Below are 19,825 nucleotides of genomic sequence, written 5' to 3'. Positions count from 1 at the left end.
CGTCTCCATGAACACTACACTGTTGCAGTTTATATTTTTGTGTGAAATGCTATAGTAACATATAAGTTATATTATACAGACAATATGAGAAAATATTAACTTCAAATCTGTCTCTAAGCCCCTTTAAGTGGTACGTTAGAAATTTTGTCTACTGTATAGTACATTAATGTCTCATCACCCATTTTGTGATTAGACAGAATGAGAGACAAACTAGTTATTTTCTAGATAAAACAGGTGCGAATTTCAAAAATACGAATAAGAACTTTCAATGAAAATTACGGATATTTATTTCGTTGTTATTTTTTTTACTCCAAATGTAAACTAGGAAACACGTTATTTTATCACAGTTTCTCCTTATCACAAAGTCAACCTTAAGTATATAAATAATACATTTACATAAGAAGTATTCAAAGGCAGGTATACATGCCGATAGTTCGATTGCTTACATATATTGTATGTCTTAGTACACATACACCTTACTGAAAAAGATCAGGGGCCCGTTTTACAAAAGAACTTACGACTAAGACCAAAAACTTAAGTTGATTATAAAATTTTGCAAAATTATTGATTCTGATTACAATTGCTAGCGTAAAAGTATCATTCTACATACTTGTTAAAAAGATTAAAACCATTTTCTGTTTAATGTAAATTAGAAAGTTATTAGAAGAATTAAATTTTGGTCTTAGTCTTAAGTTCTTTTGTAAAACAGGCCCAGGCCCGTAGGAAGCAATTTCAATTGGGGGGGGGGGGGGGGGGGGCACAACCATACATTTTCAGATTTTCAGTTGGGGGGGGGGGGCACTGTCAACTACCAAAAATTCCTTGACAAGCAAAAAAAAAAAAGGTCATCAGACATTATTTATTATTGAGTGGGCACAAGTATATAGTAGCTATGTTTTCTATAGTATTCTATATATCGGCAAAATTATGGGGGGGGGGGGGGGGGGCACGCCCCTCCCCCGGTTCCTACGGCCATGAAGATGCAATAAAAATGAAACAATAAAAAACCATAAACAGCTCAATAGCAAACTTGGATCATGTACATTTATGTCTATAACTGTACTGTTATAATAAAGTCATTTTTCACATCTTGGAATACGTTTATGCGATAAAGCTAATTATGCAAAAAATATTTGAATTTCGACTGACTATATATCCATCTTCACAAAGTCAGGAGCCCTGAGTCCACTGGTGACCATGGGACTAAGACCCCTCCCCCCCCCCCCCCCCCCCGGCCTTGTGAGGATGTATTCTTTCATAAATGGTAACATTTACTAAAACAACAGTGACAAATATCATTATTTTACGAATATATTCCATACATTGTCAAGTGCTTTTGTACCAAACCTTCTTAATGATCTTTATTTCTATTCAATACAGGTTTTGTCTCAGGAATTATAGTTACTGTGATATTCTGCACAAATTTTATGCATTAAGTTATATTATTCTGGTATTGTACATTCCTAAATAATACATCCATCAAAGCTTGGTCCAATAGGGCTTGAATTTACACTAAAATGAACCTGCTGCAAAAGCTTAAACATGATCATTCATCCAGAAAATGTAGGTCAAATAAGCTTCCGAAGCAAGTCTGTTAGTGTGCATCCATAGATACAAGATCCATGCAAGCCTGGCATAGATAGGTCTTGAAGTTACACTAGAATGAGCCTGCTCCAAACTTTTAACTTGGTCATTCCTCCAGAAAAAAATAGATCAAATCCAGCATTTTAAGCAAGTCTGATAGCGTCCATCCCTTGATGCATTAATTTGGTCTAGAGAGGGCTTGAAGTTACACTGGAATGAACCTGTACCAAAATTTAAACCTGGTCATTCATCTAGAAAATGTAGGACTACGTCAAATCCAGCATCTGAAGCAAGTCTAGTAGGTAAACCCTGTATCAATAAATGCATCTTCAATGCAAGGTTGGACAGCACAGGGCTTAAACTTACTTAAAAATGAATCTGTTCCAAAAATTCTGACATGGTCACTCATCTGGAAAGTGTTGGTCAAATCCAGCATATGAATCATGTCTGGTAGAGTGCATCCTTAGATGGATCATCCATATGAGTTTTGTCAATATAGGACTTATAATTTTTACTTAAGAATGAGCCTGCTCCAAAAAACTTTAACCTGGTCGCTTATCTTGAAAAAGTAGGTCCAATCCAGCATCCAAAGCAAGTCTGTTTGTGTTTATCCTTACAAGTATCATCCTTGCAAGTTTACTCAACATAGAGCTTATAGTTACTTTATAATGAATCTGATCAAATAACTTAGACCTGGCCACTCATCCGGAAAATGCAGGTCAGATCCAGCATCCGAAGCAAGTCTGAAAGTATGGATTTTTTTAAATGTACACTGTGTATCATTCCTGCAAGTTTGGTCAATATTGGGCCTTTACTTACTTTGAAATGAGACCTGCTCCAAAAACTTTTACCTGCTCCCAAAACATAACAAACCTGCTCCAAAAACATTAACCTGGCCATTCTTTGGCTGCAAATGCAGCGTCTGAAATCTGGATTGGTACATTGAAACATAGTTACCAAAAGCTTTGTCAATGCACATCTGATCAAAATAGGGCATAGAAATACTTGAAACTTTAAGATATCTGCTCCAAAAGCTTTAACCTTGGACGCCGACACGCCTAGGGTATCACATAAGCTCCCCCTACTTCGTTAAGGCGAGCTAATACAAAAATTATTACATGTACTACAAGATGAAATTTCCCTCTACTGTTCATGGGAACACTCTGAAGAAGATCCTTTCACTATCCTGTTATTATCGCCTATCATCATATTTTCAGCTTCATGGACAATCAAGTTTTCAATGAACGTATCTACATCAAAGAAAAAATGTAAATATTATAAAATGTAAAGTGAAAGAATCAGTGGTGGGACGAATATCTTAAATTATGTAATATTGATCATGCTATCATCAGTAACGTCTTCTGTTCTGCAAGATAGAATGCTTCAGGGTTTATTTTGTCATATAATATATGGAATATAACTATTAATTGGATTTATACATAGTCCTGCTTATTTTTTATGATCAACCACAGACTACCTTGCCAGACAGCTTCCCGAAAAAGTATAATTAAAAAAACAAAATGTACTATCTAGAAGTCCTCTAACCCCTCCATCTCAACACCAAAATTAAGTAATTGGACTTACATGACAATTGTTGAAGATAATGATGAATAAGAATGCCTAAAAATTTATGGCTTTTACAGTCTTTACAAAAACATACCTGCAACTACAATGTATTTTTTTCCTTCTTTGGAATGATCCTCATTGGAAGAAATCCTTTCCACTATAATATAATGAATGAATTAAAAAAAAGTGAGTTTAGGCAATAATCAGAGTAAATATCCTTTTTTAAATCATTTTTAATCACAGATAAAATATGATCTGAATTGATTAATTTACGAATTTACCTCAAACATTCAAAATATAAATTCTATATGTTCACTGAATAATTATCTTAATAGTATATATAACTATCTCAATCGTATAAAGTCGCAATTGCTCAGTTTTCATTAGTATTAGAGAGGACCTTTTTATCATAGAATGCTCTTTTTGAATCGAGTAAATATGATTTTTTGGAAATAAATGAAGAGATCTTCAAAAAGAGATTGGAGATTCTGTAACTTTTTCCCTCTGTGTTGTGAAATTATTCTAAAACACATTCGATTATCTTCTGCTATGTTGGTTCTATATAACATATCAAGGCACAACTTCTATATACAACAGCTTAAAAACAATAACTAGCATTTTTAACCCATTTAATATTAATATTCATAAGTATGTTGCAACTGCAGTTTCTCCAATACATGCACCATGTTTTTACAGTGTTGATATGAGCCCCTATCTTTCTTTCTAAACTTAAGAGTATCATTATACAATGTGTCCGCGTATCAAGGTACCATCAGGTATGGGGAAATATCACAATATAACAACCACCTATCAGCATTTAAGGAAGAAAATCAGCATGTTATGTCACATTATCATCATTAAATAAAAACAAGTGGTGCATGGTCTACAATGCTCAACTGCATCAGTATGACCCCCCTGTTCTTCATCAGCAGATTTTTTGTTATATATTTCTATGTATTATATATTTCTATGTAAAACTTTGATCACCCATTGTGGCCCCACCCTATCCCAAAGGGGTCATGATTTGAACAAACTTGAATCTACACCACCTGAGGATGCTTCCATATCAATTTGACTAATCATGGCATTGTGTTTCTTGAGAAGAAGATTTTTTAAAGATTTTTTTACCAATATATTCCTTTGTAAAACTTTGATCCCACAGTGGTCATGATTTGAAGAATGAATCTACACTATGCAATGAAGGCTTCACATAGGTTTCAACTTTTTGGCCCAGTGGTTCTTGAAAAGATGAGTTTTAAAAGGTGACACCAAATTTTCACTAATTCTTAATTATCTCTCCTTGAGAGAGAGCCTAGTCCTTCATTCGAACAAGGATATGGTAAATCAAAAGAAAAATGTCTACTTAAGCAAATGTGTCAGGTAAGATTTTAAGTGAAACAGGTATTGTCACACTTAATAACATCACAAGAAATAATAGCAAGAACAGGTACCTTATAACTTTTCTCAGCATTATAAAATATATTAAATTTATAAAATAGTATGTTGTTAATTAAACACCGCCACCCTGAGCAACTACTTCAGAGAATTTCATTTTTTATCACAAACCATTAGCTTTATGGTTTGATAACTTTTTTAGTAAAACGTTTCACAAAATCATTATTTATACAGATGTTATATGCTTGATGGTCCCCTCCCATTCCCCACAAAAAACACGATGTTGTATGGATTGCATGCATTGCAAGTTCCAACAAACATAATTTGACTGTGTTACGAAATACAGCAATGTACATAATTCTTAAAAAAGAAATGTGTTGACTGACATGATGCATATGGTGTGATAATTGTAAAATTGTAGAATGAAATATATGGAGATAACGAACAGTATTCAAGCTCAAAAGTCCATTATACAATACAAAATAGGAGCAGAGCAAACTTGGACCTCCAAACATCAGAGGTGGGATCAGGTGCCATGGAGGAGTGAGCATCCCCTGTTCTCTCCATTAACTGTGAATTTACAAAGACTATTTAACTAAAAGAAAAAAATCATAGTGCAAGTCATTTTTAAAATTGATCTTACTCTCTGTTTCTTGGACTGTATTTCTACTGCCATGTAAATCTGAACACCAACCTTCTGTGCACAAGAAACATAACATTATAAATCATAAATCAAACAATTGTCACAATAAGATTGATTCATTCATGCATGATAAACATTTTTGCATTTTAAATTTGTGTGATATTTATATGTGATTATAGTTATTAAATAAAGATTAAATATATTTCTAATACTTTATATTGATTGATAAATTAAGAATCTTAGCATTAATTATCATCTTATTATTTTTTAGTACATGTAAAAAGTAACTCCTTGAAAAATGATAAAATGTATAACTTTAAAAACTTTAAACTTAAAATAAAATCTTACTTTTTCTTCTTTGGAAGATAACTAAAATAACAATGATCAATACCTTATTAAATTAACTTTGTTCATATCATATTTTTATCATAATTATTACAAACATATACCAATTCATGAATATTTAATTATTGTTTATTTGTAAATATGATACATATACAAATATATTCATGAACTAAAGAAAATTAATGTTCTATATTTTAATGAAAATATTTATGCAGTAAACATAGCTTAAATTTATATTAGGACCTGTGTAAAATGTCAGAAATTAACAACTCTTTGCCTTTGCAATTATTAAGATTTATGATTTTAGCTTGAAGCAATAATTTTGACCATATGTATTATAAGAGGACATTTAAAATTAACAGCAATAAAAAAAAAGTACTGCATTTATCAGATAACATATCCTTTGTACATGCAATCATTACTACAATTTTAATCTTCTCATTTCAAAGTTTTTGCATGCATGATAACAGTCAGAACTTCATTGATATGAATAAAGTTGAGTTTGACTTTAAGGTCATTCTTGATAGCAAAATCAGTGAAAAAAATCAATGCAATCTGACACCTCCTTACCCCAAAAATCTTAAGTTATTGATTGTGTACAAACAAACAGTATTAGCCACCAGACCTGGGCCACCTTACACAGATCCTTTCAACTTTCTATTCAACCTCTGAAGTGAGACCCCCTACATGTATAACAAAATCAAAACAAACGTACGGGAGAGGTCTTGCAAGTATTCAAAAAAAAAAAAAAATTCTCTCTCTCAGATTTATATTTCTTTTCCTTACAGTTTTTGGACCATCTTTGTATTTTGAATATTGATTCTGGCAATACCTTTGGAAACCTTGGATTAATTTGATCTGCACAGCTGAGCTAGATCATTGATTTAAGAAATTTATAACTTGTTGTTCATAAGAATGTCTTTTTCTTTATAAAAATTTCAAAATATTCTTTAAAAAAAAAAAAAAGAACTATGCTCTTATCCTGGTTCTAAACCAACTTTGACCTACACTACATCTCCAGCAATAAAGATCAATAAAGCTCACTTAATCCTTTGCATGGCTAAGGGAGTCAGAGGTATTCAAAAGAGATGAAAATAAAAAAAATAATTACACACAAACTCTGCACTCATTAGTCTGAAAAACATTTTTAAATCATATAAATATTGGCACTATATAGTGTTACTCGAATATGTTTACATATTGAATGCTTGTTTAATAAGCAGTTATGTTGTCCTTACCAAATATAATAAACACAACAATAACCACTGAAAGAACAGGTGAACCTATTGCTGCTGCCTTAAAAAAGCTGTTTTCATTTGCTGAAAAGAAAATTTGAGATTCATTACCACATGTTATAAAATTTACAGTTTGGAATTGCAGTGTTATCAACAACAAATAATTTTAAAAATTCTATATCATGTAAAAAAAAAAACCATTCCAGGTTATAGAAAGATTTGAAAATAAGGTTGTTCATGTTTTTAGTCCTGGGTCACTTGTTTTCATAAATTATGTTTTTGAAGCTATTAATTAAATAAAAGTTCACCAATAGAAGAGTACCACTTGCTACAAATGTAACATACTTGCTAAGTTTTTATGCTCTTTGGATTCTATGGATCAAATATTAATGGAATTTTTGTACAAAAAAGTTAAAACAAACCACTTCTGAGCAAATTAGCCAAAAATGCACATATAAATTGTTTTTTTTTAAATCCTTGCACAATTCTGTAGTTACAGGTACATTAATACTCTGGCTAAGCTATTAAGTGCAATGACCTCCCTCAACTTTTATTTTTCATACTTGCATGGGTTTATTACACTGTAATTTATCAAACTGGTATGGTTCTTAAGGTTGTTTTAGAAGACAAAAGTAGCTTGTCATTAATTCATGATTTTTTGTTCATAAAGTACTTTCAATTATAGTTGTGATGAATCTGTTCTTTAATTTATTCATGACACTTTTAATGAATCAATTATGAACCCTATATCATGAGCAATTCAGGAGCCTTCAAAAACTTCCTTAAAAGTCAAAATTCCAACTTATAGGAGATTAACTAACCCCCTCCCCCAGCATTTATAATCTATCAATTATATTGAGGACCTTTGATTAAATGTAAATCTTATCACTTCCTACTTCCTAGCTCAATGCAGAAACTAATTATACCTATCTATATTCTAAATTTCATTCTGTTTTTTGAAATTGTCAGTACACTTTCATACAACAGAATATTTTTCATGAACTAAATAAATGTACTTGTTAGGCATTAAGTACATAAATCAAAATATTAACTCTCAATGCAAAACAATGTCCATGCAATGTTCAATGATGAATTTCTTATTAATATCTCTCAAGTGGTGGGTTGACTACCAATGACTGTAAGTTGTACCAGTGTACATAGATGACATTGACATACACTGTACAAACTAGAATAATGTAAAACTAGAGTGAACTTGTGCAGTTATTTACTTTGATTTAGTTTAAGATACTTCATTTTTCTGAAAGCACTTACAAGTCACCATTAGATCATCAGGAATATCATTGATCTTAGGTTTCTGAGTGAGATCTTTGGCAGTTACAGATGACTTTGTAGTATACTGGACTGTTGATGACCTATAATGTGTAACATAAAGAAATAGGCAAAAATTATTTAAAATTTCTATTGATTTTAATCTTAAGTTTGAAACATAAATCAATGCTAAAACGAATTTTTTCTATTTAAAAAAATATATTTCTCTGCGCAATGTTTATCGGATTCCTTACTTATAGAGATGGCTTTAACATTAATTAGTTGCAAGTTTTGGAGACAGTATTTAATCCAAACAGTGAAACAATTCAGGAAGAATGTACCCTTAAATTTACCTCAAATAGACAATGAATAAAAATGAGTTAAAAAACTGGCTTCGAATAAATGCTAAACTCTTACGGTATGGAAAAATTTTTCACACAGTTAAATCCATGTTTCTTTCGATAGTAGCCATATGAACATTTCTTCACACAGTAATATGCTGAAATAGAAAAAGAGGAAATACATGTATTTTAAAATAAATATAAATGCATGTAGTATTTAACACCCCTGCCCCCCTTACACACTTTTTTAATGAGAAAGTTAATTGGCACCAAGCTGTATAAATTGAATATTAAGATTTGAACCTATTTTTCATCTGTGCAAGATTAACCTCTTACTGGGACTTAAAAAACGAATAGACCTGCTCAATTAACTACCTGACCACTCATTAAAAATTTATGTATGCCAATCATGTAAATACATTCAATTAAAGAATATAATGCTACTCATAACAAATTGTTTTACCCTTATAAATATCTTTCTGTATACGCATTACGAATAAAAAGTCCAACAAAGTAAATATTTTTTCAGCGATCTGACAATTTCATTATCAGTCCAACATAAGAATTGTTAGACCGCAACATCACTGCTACATCACAAGTAATTAGTGGTCGTTCAATATCAGACACAGAAATAGCCGAAGTTTCAAGAGTTACGTATCGCTTAAGCTTTTTGAAAGATGGCATCACGGGAAAAATAATGTTTTGAGATAAATAATTTCTGTGTCATAATAATCTAATGATTTATTTTTCATTCTTTATTGTTGTCATTTTTATTTAAAAAGCCAATTGAAAATATCACTTACGAAGAAATTGTTTAAATATATGAGTAAATCTATTAAAAGGTATTTTAAGGTTTTAATTTTTGTAAGTGTACATTCCATCGTAAGTGAGGGGTATAACAGTATGCAGCCTCGAGCAACATTATTTTTCACCTTCAGGTCCAACAAATCATGTTGCCCTCATACCCAGTCAATAACTGTATATTGTAACACCAATAGATGCAAGACTTATTGGATAACTCCGAAAATTTGGGAGGAGGAGTGATCAGATGACAGAAAGTGTAATGGATAAAATGAACTGATGAAGATAACAACTATATACAGATGATATACCCTAAATTTTTTATGTGTTGCATGTGTCACCGAGGTACAGGGCACCAGTAGATAAGGGGAACTAACTCTGACATTGCCCTAACCAAGAGACAGGGGGTCAGCCTATGTTTAGGCTTAACAACACCAAGATCGAATATGCATAGAGCTATAACTCGAAGGCAGCTAGACAGTTTTTACAATTTATTAGGTTACAATTTAGTTCAATTACTGTATAAAAAATGATCAAATAAAACAAAGCCAAAACAAATAAATTGAAGTATGAATTAGGAGATTTTAGTTGGTAGATAAAATAAAAAGTGCAATAAACTTTAAAAATAATAAAATAAATTTAGCCGCCACACTACTTAGTCTACTGGCAGACTGGTGGACAATCTCTTATTTAGCCAGTGTAATAGACATAAGCAGTGTGTCGTAGAATGTTCCAAAATATTCTGACTGTGGAATAAATTCCTAACGGTATATTTATAATGAAGAGGTTAATTAAGTATAATTATAAATAAGACATAGAGTCACTCATGATGACCACTCAGATAATTATTTAAGCTGAAACTGAGTGACCATATGCCATTATTTACAGATAATTATCTTAACAGATTGAGTCTTGTCAAATGTTTGTCATAACACATATGAGTATAATTAATTAATTTTCAAAGTCAAATCCTAAATGTCAATTAAACTTTAAAGTCAAATCCTAAATAGTTACAAAAAATATCTTTACACAAAATAGCACACATGCAGGCAAATGCATGAATTATGATACGAGTACGAAAAAAATAGCTGACCACTCCTAGATTTATTTTCATCTTCATCCTTCTATATCCACAGATTTTTTTTGTTATGCACGCAAATGCATGAACTATGATAATAGTACCAAAAAATAGCCGACCACTCCTAGATTTATTTACATCTTTAATGATGCTAAAAAGCAGGCAACACGTGCTCCTTGGATCACTCTAGTTATTAAATGTGGGTATTTTAAAACAAATTCTAGGTGACACCACTAAAAGTAAATGATATATCTAACAAATTATTTGCTAATTCACCTGGATTTAATTCTTGCCCCTCGGGGCAAGCAAACATGACACATCCCACCTCTTCTGACTTGGATTGATAACAAGATGCATTTAGTGGGTTTGAAAATAAATATACATTAGATCTGTATCCTTTTGTGTAGTCACAACGACACATTCGGTCCTTGATGTTACTTCCATCATCACATTTCTCTTCGCCATCATCATCACACAGTGACTTAGGGTACATACAGGTGATACTTTTATAGTAGTTAGACATTTGTCCCTTTGACTGGTAGTGTGTTGGTGGACATTTAACAGGTTTGATAAAGTCCAAGTCCAAAGATAACACTGGATAATACCCTAAACACAAATTAAAGAAATTAAAATCTTTTTGTAAAACATATAATTTTTTTTTTAAAATAAAGACAAAATAAAAACAATCATTGCTTATCATACTTATATGACAATTTACATGTATATTCAAGTAATAACATCATAATTCATCATGTAAATTTTTGGTAAAATTCAAATCCAAATTGTTTATGTTAGTTCAGTTATTGAAGTCTTTATTTGTCACCAATCTATTTGTCATACAATGGGAAAATTTTTCTGCTTCTTTTCAATATATACATGCACTTGTATATATGCATATTACCCTTTCCAATAGGTACTGGTTCCAAACAAGCTTCTCTCAAATCTCCTGCCTGGTTTTCTAGACAATGATACCAAGTTGGTTTTTCTTTACAGAACATCTTAGAACGGGCTTCCCAGAGTGATAAATAAGGACACATTACTGTGCCAGTAACAGCTACTGCCTGTCAAAAATAAACATTTTACATCAAAAATAAATAAGGATGAACAGAAGGTCTTCCATAAATTTTTGATTTGTAGTGTTGTGTTTCATGTTTTTATCCCAAAGTTCCCCATGTTAAAGAAACATGTAAAATTCATTACACCAATCAATGAAATGTCATTTGTATGATCAGAACATGACTCCTAACCCCCTTATTGATTATACAGAATTGAAAATTATCTTATGGTATGTTCTTATAAAAGAAGAAAAAATGTAATGTTGAACAGGATTGGAGTAACTGCACTGGCAGGTTTACAACATTGAAAATATCCAAAATGCATTATAAATTTACAGTGCAAAAAATCAGGAAAATTTATTTAATTTCAAACACTTCCACATCAGGTCTACCACATTGATCAATTTATTGTCTTATTGAAAACAGAAAGAACTCAATGTTCTATATCTCGAAGTTGAAAAAGAAATGAGTTATTCCCATTTTTACAATGTAACATGTAATATATGAATGTTTTACATGTATAGAAACAAATATACAATTATAGCCTTTTGATGAGGTCAATCCCTAGAAATGTAGACCTTAGAGAAAGCATATCAACCAAGCATGAAGTGTGAGGTCAATATGCTTTCTCTAAGGTCTATATATCTAGGGATTGTACCCAATTGTTTTATTATTTTTTTATCAGTTAATAAGAAATGTCTTAAAATCCATGTTTCTAATACTCAACACTTTCTCATATAAGGCATTGTTATGACATTCCCATTATGACGTCACAGTAAGGAATAGCAGCAGCAGTACCTGTTTTTAGAAACATCCAGTTTATTAAGACTTTAGTGACGTCAGCACCATTGTTGCTTCACAGAACAGTGATTTTTCTACAGCCAATTAAGGTCCGAATATCGGCCCTTTCCCCTCTCAAAAATTACCGATTTTTCCCCAAATTTCAGTTGCTTTTTCCCCCAAAATAAATTTGCTTTAGTTATTGTTATATTGAATTTATTTTATGTACGACTTATCTGATACGGAACACTATTGTTCTTGGTCATTCAGACTCTTAAATTAATGGTGAGGAATAGCAGATTATTTTGTGCATTTACAAGACATAGAAACACACATTTTGTGGAAAGATGCACATGAACTGACCAAACATAGCTTTATTTGTAAATCAAACTAGTAGTAGTTCTACAACATGCATCCCTGATTCCACGAAAATCAAACTGTTTCTACACCCGGCAGATGCAACTAGTATTGCAGAGAGCAACTAGTATTGCAGAGAAATTGCGGCATTATGAGGGTAATTCATAAAGCTTTAACCAGTTAATAAGTTGTTAGAAAAATAAATTATTTGTCATTAATCATTTCAGATTATCCCATCTTCAATGAGAAGAACGTTTCAGATTTTAGAAACAAAAGGTTTATAATTTTTTTAAAAGCTTAAAACAGAAACACCCAGTATATAAGACTTTTCATACTTGATCATGTGATCTAGTTTGAGCCAATCAGATTGCTGGCAACAATAGAGAAAAATAATAATATACAATAATATAATATTCTTTATAATTATATAAAGTTGAGTACTGTAGATATTAATATAATTAATGGTAAGAAAACAAAAAAGTAGGATTCAGTTAATATCATCATTTTTTTTATCATGTTGATCAACTGACATTAAGAGAAAAAAAAGAGAACACCAATGCCACAATAGTGCTGACGTCACAATATACTGGATGTTTCTAAATACAGATACTTCAGCTGCTATTCATTACTGTGATGTCATAATGCTAACGCCATAACAATGCCTTAAATGAGAAAATACTGAGTATCAGAAACAGTGATTTTAAGGCATACTTATTAACAAATAAATAAAATAATAAAACAATTTAATTGTAGTCTTTCGATTCGGTACAATCCCTAGATACTTCTATATAGACCTCAAGAGACTTTGTGCTCGGTTGATAATGCTTTCTCTAAGGTCTATATATCTAAGGATTAACCTCATCAAAAGGCTATAATTGTATATTGTTTTTATTTTATAGTGTAGAGTAAGATTAATCAGTTATATTGTGGCCAACCCCTGTGAATTTAGCAATATATTGGCCCCAACATGTTCACAGTGGCTCGTCAAGATCTGGCTACCCTCTTAATTTTTTACTATCCCTACACTGTCAAATTCACATGGTTTTTGTATAAATATAAAGTACACAGGTCGGTCAAAAAGTAAGAGGACCAATAGTTCGTAACATTCAATTGTGACCTATTAACTTTACCTTTAACAAGGAAAATAAAAATACGAAGGTATCCATTTTTCCTATGTTCCATCATAAGAGGTAAATATTGCTATAAATTGCACAAAAATAAGTGTCAAATGGAAATTAAGTCTCTGACCATCGTCCTAACCAGTCTAAAAGTTCGTGACGAAACGAAAGTAACTTTTGTTTTGCCTTTTGGTATTTATTAAAAAATAAGTGAAGATTGAACCCGATTGTATTTAAAGATATATATGCAAAGTAGGGAGAGACTTCTAAAGGTCAAAACCAACGGTTTTGCCTCTGAAATATATAACAAACAGAAATTATTATTATTGAATCTTCATCTTTTTAAAGATGTAACGTTTCTTTTCTTTTTTTTTAATACTTATATATGTATCCAGTACGTGGCTTAAGGCAGGCCTGTAGGAAGCAAATTAAGTTTTTTTTTTTTTTTTTTGGGGGGGGGGGGGGGGGGGCAGCCATACATTTTCAGTTGACAGTTGAGGAGGCACTACCAAAAATTTCCTGACATAAAAAAGGTCGTCAGATGTTTTTATTGAGGGGACACAAGCATATTTATCTATGTTTACTATAGTTATCTATATATCGGCAAAATTATTGGGGGGCACGCCCGCCCGTGCCCCCCCCCCCCCCCCCACGGCCATGTATGGTCTGAAAAACAAAAATATTTTTAATTGAATTTGTTTCTTACCGTAATTTTGAATTGACATAAATTTAACCATTTTCTTTTTAAATAACCCGGTTTGTATATCAAACAGATTTGAATCGAGAAGCCCAACAAGGATATTTCCATCTCAACGAGAGAGGAATTTGGCAATTTCGACGATAATTTCGGATTTTAAAAGAACTGTCAGACCCAAAAAAGATCCTGCGATTTACTGGGATTTTCTATTGATATTCTCTCGACGTCATATATCATATATATGTATAACATGTACATGTACGTAATGTATCACCATATTTTTATTTTTTGTGGTAGAGTGGAAATTATAAGTAAGTTTTATATGTATCGATTCTACATTGTATGTAAATATGATCAATATCCACACTCTGGATGCTCATGTACACTGTTCAATGTACGATTTGATGCATACCATTTTTTAAAATTTGTAACAATTTTGCAGATTAAAGCAAGTCATTCCATTAAATGAATATGCTACTATCATTCAATAATTTGTACTTTTATATATATTCTTTTGATGCTATAGGGCATGATTCCTTCACTAATGTACAAAATACTGAACTTTTCAGGATTATTCTTTGAAACTTTTTTGCATGAATGTGGTCTTTTTAATTAAAAAAAGCTTACTTTTTACAATGGCTTGTGATCTGCAGGAATCACAGATGAACAGAGTTTACAAAGTTACAATCTGAGGCGTTCCATATAAAATGCCCTGTCAAACTGTAATATTTAAGTCCACTTATAAAATATTAAAAGTTACGATAACATAGTAACACCTCACATAAATAATAAGTTAAATGCATTTGAATTAAAGTTTCATTAGATTGGATGGTTTGCTATGCTCTCGGTGCAATTATATGTAACCCAAAATTTATCTATTTCAAAATTCTCATAAACACGATAAAATAGTACAGAAATTAAACTGACAAAAGAATTGATCATTTGCATAAAAATATTAACGATTCATGCGAGGATCGAACCAAAAACCTAGAATCCTGAGTGCATGCTCTACACTGGTAACGCCTTTTCAAAAATCTTTTATTTGACTGGTAGGTAATAAACGCTTTTTAAAAATCTTTTATTGTAGTGGAAACTCTTATTACTGAGCTATTATCTCTGTACACGATGTATCTCGATGTGGATTTAAAAACGACAATTAAGCACCGCATGTACACAACTGATAAAAAAGTGATGGGAATTTTTTGCAAAAAGTTCACTTCTCGTGGTCTCTAGATCTGGGTCTTCTTCTATCATTTTTTTTAAACAAACCGATCTTTGAATTAAAATGACACAAATAGGGTCTTGAAATTATATATATATATATATATATATATATATATATATATATATATATATATATATATATATATATATATATATATATATATATATATATATATATATATATATATATATATATTCATGTATTTATATTTGGCAATTGTACAAGATGTTGTCTAAGGAGAAGACTACATAAGTCATATAGCTTGTTTCTGATCTGTTCGACTTTTTGTCAATTCAAAAATGCTCAAATCAACATTCACTGCATCTTTGCGGTATGAATATTCAATATCGAAGGGTTAATCTTGTATGAAAATCATTTTTCATTGCAAGAATTTCTAGGCCGTCTTTATCAAAAACTTAATCATAATGTTTCAGGTAACAAAGAAAGGCCAATCTTAAATAACAACACAAGTTTCTTTATCAAGATCCGTTAAGGAAACACGAGTCTTTAATTGCCTTTTGCGTTTCAAGACACAACTTTAGAGCCTGTTTTGTAAGTGTCCTATATTGTCCTTAATAACACACCAGAAGACGATCCGCGATCAAGTGGATTCTTTTTAAATTCTTTAATAATTCCCAAATGCATTTAAAATGGATTACCCTAGCTTTTTTGTATTATCTAAAAGAAAAATTTAAATTCCGCATTCACAAAGCTAATTTTTATTTCGTCACAAATGTGGACAATATGGAAGTGACAGAAGTGTCATTGTTTGGGAAGATTAACTCCTTTAGGTCATGTTTGTGAGTTTAAAGTCTTACGCTGATCACAACTTAATTCACAGTAGTCCTTGAACAAATATCTTATCTGTAATATATTAGCCGAACTGGACAACAGAAATGCTAAACACTATTAGGGCGGAATGGAGACAATTCTACGTGTTTGGGTCAGTTTAGCTGTACATGCATCTTACACATAACTTGTTTATGCCGAGTAACATCCGATCTGTCCTTTATGAGAGGAAAGAAGTTTAAAGAGTTAAAGGTACATTCTTACTTTAAATTTCATGTCTTTTTAATGTTTAATTTTCAGAGGAAGATAAAAACTCTGGTTGGAAATGTCAGCATTTATTTTCCGTTTGTATTTCTGTACATTTGAATTCTTACTCGAAGATGTTTTTTTTTCCTTGACCTTGATGCAAGGACAGCTAGTCTAACTTTAATAACTTTAATAACTCTACAAGTACATGTACCTGTCCACTTTGATATAAAGACAGCTAATCTAACTTCAATATCTCTACATGTACCTGTCCACTTCTATTATTCAAAGTTCTAATATGCAAATTAAATGTTTTTGAATCTAATATCAAGTGACCAAGAAATTATTTTCGGAACGTATCAATTGCTCTCCACGAGTAAACTTTCAACCCCTTAAATACATTTTACAACAAATGAAATTGATTTTGCTATGTTCAATGCCTTGTGGATAAATTTTTTTTTTTTTTTGCTATGTAAAATCAGCTAGATTTATACTTCACTCTCATCGAGCAACATAAAGATGATACAATACAGACCATTTTTATATTCATAATTGTATATTAAAGATAACAATTTGCAATCGGAGAAACGTGCTACAGACTTATATCTAGTGTATTTTTGATGTTTTATATCCAATGCTGTTGTACTCGATTGCACTGACTGGACACTGGTGTCGAGTGTACATCATAGTCTATTGAGAGTATTCTGTCAAAATCTTTTCAAATTCAAGATTTCATATTTAATATTGTTTCACAATTAAAGCATATTCAATTTTCACGGCACCAAGGATTTTCCAAGTTTTGTCACTGATTTTTTTTTTCTGTTGTTGATTTTCATATAGACATGTACATTGAGTACTTTTGTGTATTTTTTCAGTAAATATCATGGCGGGTAGACGTCAGACTCGCACACAGAGCGAAGGCGACGTCATTGGAATGAGCGAAGAGGCTTTACTGAGCACAAGCATCAAAAATGAGTTGGAGAAATGGAAGCTCATGAATGAAATGCACACACTTGTGTGTGGCGAAAAGCAGTGCTCAATGGAAAACAGTAGAAAATTGAGAAAGCTTAAAGAAGACATAACGAAAATGCTTGCTGAAGGGTGTGTTTATAAGCTACATGGGTTTAAAAAATATGATCCATTCTTAAGCAACTTCAGGGAAAAAGAAAACATGGAAGAAGGACTCAAGCCTAAAGCACTCATCAAATCACTATCCACAGGAACTTTTCCATCAATTAGTGAGACAGGAAACTATGTGAAAACAAACATAAAGTCGTATGAAAGAAAAGTTGATAAGAAAGATAGTGATATCTCGCCTGCGACAATTCCAAATACCCTAACTAACATCGACCTACCCGATATTTCATCGCATTTTGAAGAAAACAACGAAGAAAATGAAGAATTTGCACCTTGTACAGATTTATTATCCTCTTTATCGAATAGCTTCCATGGCATGATCATGTGGCGACAGAAAATACGTGACAGAATTATAGAAAAGGAGAAGGCGAAAGTAGATCCCCCTGTCCGATACCACCCAAAAGTTGAAACGAAAAACATAAATCGATATAAACATATGTTTGCAGGAAACTGTAGGACATATTATGCGATGAAGAAATTCGTTGACAAAGAGGCTGAAATAATGATAAATAAAGTTGATTCTCCTCTCTATTATAAGAAGATCTCGGAATTAGAAAAACTTAAACAAAAATGTAAAATTCCAGAAATTATAAGAAGAGACAAATCAACCTCAGCAATATTTAGAGATTTTGAGAATTATAAAGCTCAGAAAGTACAAGAAAAGAAAAGGAAAGTATCAGAATGGCAAACATCTCAGTAAAAAATTACTGACTTTCTATGGATCTTCTACGACAACTTTAACGAATCAACAAACATTTTCTAATGAGTGCAATATGTTACTTTACACAAGGATTATTTTAAACTAGCATACTAGTATTAAAGAAAATTGTTCGTCATAAAATTTTTGTCAATATATATTCAACATATGAATTTATGAATTAAGAAAATAACCCCGATATCTATAGTATAAATAACAAAAAAAAATCATAATTATTATACATGTATTATAGGAATATTTAAAATAGAGTGTGACATTGCGACAGTAGCACGCCGAACAGATCTATTTATACCTATTACGGTAGGTAATTTGCTCCTAATTATTCAAAGTTAAATTTTAAGTGAGTGCTTGTTTAATAACAATCTGTGAAAGCCGAGTAGTATTGTGAATGATATTTTTATAACTGTTCATATGACCATGCTACTACAATAAATATTTCAAAACATAAATCTATTTCACTGCTTGCGGAAGCTTTTTATGAAAATCAGTTAAGGATATCCGATCCTCAGCCAGGAAAGATAACTCTTAAAATTATTATTTAATTGAAAAAAAGTCTCAACATGAAGCTTGAAACGTAAAACTTTTCATGCCACAATTTTCATTTTATGCAAGATTCTTTGAAGTTTTAGGAAAGGTCGTTAAAAAGTTTACATTTGTACCCTAGAAAAGTAAAGAATAAATACAGTTCTAGAGAAAAAGGACTTTCTTGAATCTAGCCTTAGATACATGTACCAATGCTTATTAGCAATATTAAATTAGAAGTGATCTGTAAAGTCTTGCAATGATAGCACAAGCTTTTTATACTATGTATTATAAAACATTTGAAGGAAATAGAAGACCCAGAAAACCGAATAATAATTAAAAAAAAATAGTCTGTTTAAAAACCACTTTCTCAGGGAAATTATCACTAATCTAGACGGATATCGAGAAACGTGCATTGCACAAGCTTTTTGATAAACAAAGTTTTTACGAATAATGATTGAAAACATTAGCGGACTGCACCGTTTCGAAAAATACGCCGGATCTAGCTGCCTTATCGTTAAATTCTTGTTTTATTCCTATTTGAATAAACGTCATGCTCAATGATATGTTTACATATATGTATGACAAAACTTGAAAGGTTTCAAAACCTATTGATCTAAATACCTTGTATTATGAGATATGAAATATTAAGCATTTTTAAAGATAATCATATGTTAAATAAGTAAAAAGGAAATACACTTATTTGTAAAAAAAAATTATGTATAAAAATGTACTCAAAGATTCGTAGAAGAAAAAAATATGCTCACAATAAGGATTTTATATAAAGGTCTGCTTTGAATCTGATCATTGACTTACACCTTTAATTAGGGGCACTCTTTGAGTGACTTATGAATCAGATGAAGCTAATGGGAGAGAAAGTATCTGCTTTCGACAAGAATTTCACATAGAGACCTGCTAAAACTT

The 19,825-nt window shown here is 31.4% G+C and overlaps 2 protein-coding genes across 3 annotated transcripts; one reads left to right on the top strand and one right to left on the bottom strand.

Annotated features, from left to right (window-relative positions):
- Positions 1-269: 269 nt before the first annotated feature.
- LOC133187812 (uncharacterized) lies at positions 270-13,728 on the bottom strand. Of its 2 annotated transcripts, XR_009721252.1 has the most exons (11): positions 13,580-13,728; positions 11,159-11,318; positions 10,534-10,863; positions 8,455-8,536; positions 8,041-8,141; positions 6,772-6,852; positions 5,537-5,557; positions 5,189-5,242; positions 3,245-3,307; positions 1,475-2,834; positions 270-1,203 (listed from the first exon to the last, which is right to left on the bottom strand). XR_009721252.1 is itself a non-coding variant. In XM_061323212.1 (10 exons), exons 1-10 carry the CDS (start codon positions 13,613-13,615, stop codon positions 2,728-2,730), a joined length of 1,035 nt encoding a protein of 344 aa, XP_061179196.1. In that variant the 5' UTR covers positions 13,616-13,728; the 3' UTR covers positions 1,237-2,727. The 2 variants fall into 2 exon arrangements, 1 of the variants encoding a protein (XP_061179196.1); XM_061323212.1 differs by lacking the exon at positions 270-1,203 and having other exon boundaries at positions 1,237-2,834.
- A 3,679-nt stretch (positions 13,729-17,407) lies between these two features.
- LOC133187811 (uncharacterized) lies at positions 17,408-18,461 on the top strand. Its single transcript, XM_061323211.1, has one exon. The coding sequence runs from the start codon at positions 17,408-17,410 to the stop codon at positions 18,359-18,361; it is 954 nt and encodes a 317-aa protein (XP_061179195.1). The 3' UTR covers positions 18,362-18,461.
- Positions 18,462-19,825: the final 1,364 nt, after the last annotated feature.

This window comes from Saccostrea echinata, unplaced genomic scaffold (assembly GCF_033153115.1).
Source record: "Saccostrea echinata isolate AGI-Se365-2 ecotype Australia unplaced genomic scaffold, CSIRO_AGI_Sech_v1 ptg000015l, whole genome shotgun sequence".
Classification (NCBI taxonomy): domain Eukaryota; kingdom Metazoa; phylum Mollusca; class Bivalvia; order Ostreida; family Ostreidae; genus Saccostrea; species Saccostrea echinata.
This window is presented reverse-complemented; position numbering and strand designations above follow the sequence as displayed.

Bases quoted from the DNA above. Each gene is read 5' to 3' on its own strand.
- LOC133187812 (XM_061323212.1), bottom strand. From the start codon at position 13,615: ATGGATACCTTCGTATTTTTATTTTCCTTGTTAAAG. The intron at 10,864-11,158 runs GTAATATGCATA...ATTTGTGTTTAG, and splicing joins ACCAGTACCTATTGGAAAGG to GGTATTATCCAGTGTTATCT. The intron at 5,243-5,536 runs GTAAGATTTTAT...TCTTGTGCACAG, and splicing joins TATCTTCCAAAGAAGAAAAA to AAGGTTGGTGTTCAGATTTA.
- LOC133187811 (XM_061323211.1), top strand. From the start codon at position 17,408: ATGGCGGGTAGACGTCAGACTCGCACACAGAGCGAAGGCGACGTCATT.